The sequence below is a fragment of the Schistocerca nitens genome, unplaced genomic scaffold (assembly GCF_023898315.1).
Source record: "Schistocerca nitens isolate TAMUIC-IGC-003100 unplaced genomic scaffold, iqSchNite1.1 HiC_scaffold_215, whole genome shotgun sequence".
Taxonomy (NCBI): Eukaryota; Metazoa; Arthropoda; class Insecta; order Orthoptera; family Acrididae; genus Schistocerca; species Schistocerca nitens.
Window position 1 is genome coordinate 34,668 of NW_026045756.1, and position 5,878 is coordinate 40,545.

Consider the following 5,878-nt stretch of genomic DNA (forward strand, 5'->3'; position numbering starts at 1 on the left):
AACAAAAAACCAATTAGCTTCGTTCCCCATAACATTCTGACAGAAGGCATGAGCTAACTGAAGCCTGAACCTTCAACACCAAGGGGTCCCTGCACCCATTCGACATGTCAGTCAGTCAGTCAGCGGCGGGTGCCACTGTGTGGGGAGACGCTGACTAGAGCGGAGCGCTTGCTGCCTGTTGTTGTACGTTCGAGATGCCGCCCAAGACTAGCGGGAAGGCCGCCAAGAAGGCCGGCAAGGCGCAGAAGAACATTTCGAAGGGCGACAAGAAGAAGAAGCGCAAGAGGAAGGAGAGCTATGCCATCTACATCTACAAGGTGCTGAAGCAGGTGCACCCCGACACGGGCATCTCGTCGAAGGCGATGAGCATCATGAACAGCTTCGTGAACGACATTTTCGAGCGCATTGCGGCCGAGGCGTCTCGCCTGGCGCACTACAACAAGCGCTCGACCATCACGTCCCGCGAGATCCAGACGGCTGTGCGGCTCTTGCTGCCTGGCGAGCTGGCCAAGCACGCCGTGAGCGAGGGCACGAAGGCGGTGACCAAGTACACGAGCTCCAAGTAAGGAGGAGGTTGTTACTTCGGCTCTTGGAAGGAAGGAAGGAAGGAAGGAAGGAAGGAAGGAAGCTCCCTCCGTTGCGAGAGCGGCAAAACGGCCCTTTTCAGGGCCACCAAATTGCCTTTGCGGGAAGAGCGGAATTGTTTGTGTGTGTGTGAGTGAGTGAGTGAGTGAGAGGGGCGGCATAGCTACCCGGTTTGGTTGGTTGCGAGGCAGCTGGTGGTGCTGCTGTGCCGTGGTGGTGTGGTCTCGAATGTGGTTGTGGTTGTGGTTACTGGGGTACGGCCGCGAGGGTTTGGTTGCCGCCGGTGTGACGTGGAATGCGTGCACGAGTCTTGGCGTGGTTGTTTGTCGACACACAGATAGATCGATAGGAGGTGTTGGTGCTGTCTGTGGCGCTGATTCATGTCTTTGTCTCCGTCTGCCCGGTTAGTCACGTGACTGCAATTGAAAGTCCTCGCGATTGATTGATTGTTGGATGTCACCGTTACGGCCGTCTGTTGTCACATCATACATGATGGCGAGGGTGAAATGTTGTGTTGCCGTCGACTATTCCCTTTGCTGTACGGCGCGTTGGTGTGTGTGTGTTGGTGACGTTTTAAATGGACGTGTCGTACTATCATCCATTACGAAGTCGCCAAGAAATGTACGGGCGGGTGGGGTAGGCGACACGCACGGTGGTGTACCTATTTGGCCCTTGATTTGATGATAGCCGTTTCTGCAGTTTGACTGATGATTGATTGGACTGTTGTGCGCACGCACGTCATTCACGGTGCACGTGTGTTCGGTTGAGTACAGTAAGCGTGAGGCTAGACGACGACGGTCGTTGTTTGTTGTTATGGGCGTACACGCGTTTCGTTGGTCTGTGTCCCCCGGTGTGAAATGGCAGGTGTGTCGGTGATGTGATCCGATCCGGCGGCTCTGAGTAACTGTCAATATCGGCGCGGTACACCGGCGTCATGGCAACGTGTCGGTGTTCACACCAGTCGCACTGTGGCACCGTCGGCGCCGCGAACGGTGACGAAAGGCTGACCTTTGATCGGTCGAGTGTCGTGTCTGGGCAGAACGTGTGGAATGAGCAAAACTGTTGGGGACGGAAACAATGGTGGAGGAGGGGAACGGAAAGTAATAAAACAAACAAAATGGAGAAGCAATCACCGGAAAACGAAGCAGGGAAAAACGGAGAGGCGCTGTCTATAGCAACGGAACGTTCCCGTGCATTGCAGCCGCACTGAAAGGCGTTTACGGCGCGGCTGCAGGTGTCGGCCGTGGTGACGGCTGAATTGCATTGCCTTCCCGGATGAAACGTTCGCCGACATGGCTCGGAGGAGGAATCTATGAGAATGCGTTGCCCTTGCCTGCCGTTTCGTGTGCCCTCCTGTTGTGTACGCTGTTGTTGTCCGGTGTAGCGAAGGGTGTGTATGTAGGGGTGTGTGTGTGTTTAGTGGGGAATTGGAAGGTCGATAGCTGCCGTCACGGTCAAGATAACGCAGTCAAAGGTGTCGCGAAAAAGTGTGTTAGCCGTGGTTGGTTGGTTCGTGTGTTTTAAAGAGAATGGACGAGAGAGAGAAAGTAGGTGGAGAGTGCGTTGCGTGTTGCCTAACTGCGTCCGCGAATATGGCAGTAGTTGGTGGTGGGCGTGCCCTTGCATGTGGCCCGGAAGGCGTGTCCGTTTCGCGGTAGTGGCACCGCTGCTGGCATATTCGGGAGATGGGAGGGGCGCGAAAGGAGAAAGGAGACGCGGAGGCTTTTAAAGACGGGGAGGGCGCGTGTGGGTGGCTCGCGCTGCGCTCGGCGGTTGTGTTTGTGCAACAAATGTGTTGCCGGGAGGGGACCGTTGTTCGGTTGTAGCCTCAGACGCGGCCGGCAGTGAACGTGAGACGACGGATGCGGGCCGGGGCGGCGCATGTCGCCGGTGCCATGCCTTTTAAGAGCCGCGTGGTCGGGGGTGTGCGCACCGTGTGTCGTGTTGCGAGACAGCATCATTTGTGCTGCGTGGCGTGGCGTGGCGTGGGGGCGAGGAGAGCGAGCCGCGCGGTGTGCTTGTGCGCCGGAGAATGGCACACTGCGCCTGCCCGTTGAGGAGGCCGATGGCCGTGGTGTGGTGGAAATGGAGCGCGTCGGACGTGCACCAATGAGAAAGAGAAACAAAGCGGCGACAACGAACGAAAGGGGGAGGGAGGCCATTGTGTCACATGCGGCGGTGGGAGGAAAAAAAAAAAAACAAACAAACAAACAAACAAGAAACGAAGACGTAAGAAAGAGGAGAAACAACAAAGAGAATGAGTCGTGCGTTCGCGAGGGGGGGTGCGCGTGTAACTCCGGTACGCGCAGTGCCGGAGCCCAACGGCTGTGTCGTCGACGCCAGTGCTTGTCGGCCGAATGGGTGCGGGAATAGAGGCAGCGTCGGCACGGAGAAGCAAGCAAGAAGGAAGGACGCACGCGCGCTGCGGCGTTTGGCGCGGTTTGCGGCTGGCGCCTTTGGTGGCAACGGCCGGGACAAGCAGCGGTGTATGGTGGTGTGCGGGGCGGACAGGGGCGGCGGCGGTGGTGGACTGGGAGGAGGCGAGGCGGCGCCGACGGTGGCGTGTGGTACGGCGAAAACGGGACGGACGGACGGCGGATGTTGGAGAGGCGCCGCGCACGCAGACACATGGAAGGAAGGAAGGAACGAACGCAAGGGAACAAATGGAGGGGGCGAATGTGGAGATGCGGGCAGGCGGTGGTGTTTGTGGGCATGTGGTGGGGAGAAGGGCGGGGGCGGGAGGACAGAGGCGAGGCGACTGCGTGCTTGCTCGCTCGCTCGCGTGTCTTTTGTTTTTGTGTTTGTTTTTCCATCGTTTGGTCGCCTTGGAGCCTGTCGGTCCCGTCCGTGTGTGGCCACGCTTCGGGTGCGTGTATGTTTGTACGTTTCGTTTGTTCGTCTTCTGCAGCAGAGGCGGTGCGCGGCAGTGGGAACGCCTGCCTGGCGGCTGGGACGGCCAGCAAATGCGGTTGGATGGGCGGCCACAGCACCGCACCTGTGCCCAAGGAGGCGACGCTGGCGGCGGGGCCCCCTCGGATGCGGCCGGCTGGGGGCTGTGTGCGCTGCCGCTGCCGCTGCCGCCGCCGCCGCCGCCGCCGCCGCCGCCGCCGCCGCCGCCGCCGCCGCCGCCGGTGCTGGTGCTGGTGCTGGTGCAGCAGCAACAACGACGAACAACGAGTAAGCAAGAAGAGGACGAAGCGGATGGCTGGTGGGTGAGTGCATTTATTTAGGCGGTCGACAAGGCAGTGCGTGATGTGGCGTTGTGACGGGGGTTTGCTCACGTGGCCTCGTTTGTGTTGATGCGCAGGAAGATGAGATGCGGGCAGACGCAGACGCGTACAGAGAGACGAGCCCGGTCTGCAGCAGGATGTGTGGCGCGGCGCGCCGAGTGCAGAGCAGCGCGCGCCGCCTGGGCCGGGCTGGGCCCGCCCGGCGGCGGGCCGCGCTGTTGTCGCGGACGTGAGCGCCCCCTGGCGGGTGGTCGGAGGCGGCGCGGTGGACGTGTGTCCGGTTGGCCAGTGCACATTGCGAGTGGCTGGCTGGCGGTCGGCGGCGAGACGGGAGAGGAGGTATGTGTCGCGGGCGCCTTTGCTGCGCTGCGTCGTTGCGTGCCTGGGCGTGCGCCTGTCGACTGTGTGTGACTGTGTTGGGCGTTGTGCCACGTACGTGTGTGCTCGGCCGAAGGCGTCGGAAGAAAAAGAGAGAGAGAGACGGGCGGGAAAGTGGGTCGGTGTGCGTGCGTCGCCCGTGATGCGATGATGTCGCGTCATGTCATGTCATGTCTTTGCGAAACGGCTGCCGAGAGGTGTGTGGTGGCGAGCGGGAATGTGCGTTTGGTGGTTGCCGGCCGGCCGGCAGTTGTTGGTGGTTCCTCCTGTGTGGTTGTTTGTGCTGCTTTGATGGCAACGTGGAAGGACGTTTTCCGTGCCTTGCGTGTGGTTGTGTCGACGGTGACTGGTTGGGGGTGTGCGCCGATGCACGTGCCATGTTGTTATGTTTGGGTCGTGAGTGTGTTTTTGGCTGTGTTGTTGTGTACGGGAAGGGGGAGAGAGGAGGAGGCGGCGGCGGCGGCGGCGGCGGCGGGGGTGATAGTGCGTGCAGTAGTGCCGTTGCGACGGGCGTCGGGTGGAGCCGTGCGTAGTGGCGGAAAGGTGTAGGTTGCGGGAAGCGAGCCCGTCGCGTGTCGTCGTCGACGACGGGGTCGCGTGCGCTGTGAATCGAGAGTGGCGGGAAAGGGGCAGCGTGCCGCTGTGTCGTGGTCGTTAGCAGAGGCCTGTGTGCCTGTCCGTTTGTTTTCTGTCGGACGCTTGGTGCGAGGTGTTTGTTTTGTTTTGTTGCCGCCGCCGCGGTTGTTTTTGTTTGTCGGCTGTGCTGTGTCGGTGGGTCGGCGAGCTGTTTTGCGGTGCGTGAATGTGTTGGTGCAAAAGTGGCGGCGGCGTCATGGCTGCGACCGCGACGAGCCGCGGGCGCGCCATTGATGATGTTGAACACAGAGCGGCTGTGTGCAATGGGAGGCCTTGTGTACGGGTAGCGGTGTTGTCGTACGTGCATCCGGCCCGGTGCGGAAAGCGCCGTTGCGGTTGCGGGTTGCCTCTGGTCGCGACGTGTGGTGCTCGGCTTTGTGGGTTTTTTTGGTGCCCCTTTGGCCGGTGGGTGGTGTTTGTTGTTTTGTGTGTGTGTGTGTGTGTGTGTGTGTGTGGTCGGTCTCTTTGGCGCTCGGTATATATCTGCCTCCTGCTCGGTCTTGTTGTCGACGTCGTCTGTAGTTTTTTGCGGCTTGCCGACGACCGACCGACCGAACTACTACCTACCTGTGACAGCTACGTGTGGCGCCCGAAGGTGAACGTAACGTGACCTCGGCGCCCTTAGCCTAACCTAAGATGTCCGGCCGTAAGGTAGGTGCGGCCACCTGACGCCTCACGTCCGAACGCTTAACCTAACTTTGACGCCTAACCTAACTTTAACCCTTAACCTAACCCACGTCCACCTAACGTAACCTAACCTAACCCAAGCGACGCCAACCCTAACCTAAGGTGTTGTACACTGCGAATGTCGAAGGCATGTTATAGTCTTAGGTGGAGAGCACTACACGCAACAAGCGGCTACACGGGTAGCAGGGGTTGTGTGGCGTGGGCTGGGCGGTTTTGTTAGGTTAGATGGCCTTGGGCAAGTACAGAAAGGGGGCAACAGCAGCCTCAACGGGTGCGGGGACCAAGCAGCAATCGGTATCGTTTGTTAATTGTCAACTGTCGAAGCTGCGTTGGTACAGTACCGGAACCGCAAGCGCTGACAG

General features: G+C 59.9%; 1 protein-coding gene across 1 annotated transcript; it reads right to left on the minus strand.

The window, feature by feature from the left end:
* Positions 1 to 4,356: 4,356 nt before the first annotated feature.
* Positions 4,357 to 5,136, minus strand: LOC126220927 (uncharacterized). Its single transcript, XM_049942169.1, has one exon. The coding sequence runs from the start codon at positions 5,134 to 5,136 to the stop codon at positions 4,357 to 4,359; it is 780 nt and encodes a 259-aa protein (XP_049798126.1).
* Positions 5,137 to 5,878: the final 742 nt, after the last annotated feature.

What these genes read in the sequence shown, in the direction of transcription:
- LOC126220927 (XM_049942169.1), bottom strand. Translation starts at nt 5,136, where the DNA reads ATGCACGTACGACAACACCGCTACCCGTACACAAGGCCTCCCATTGCA.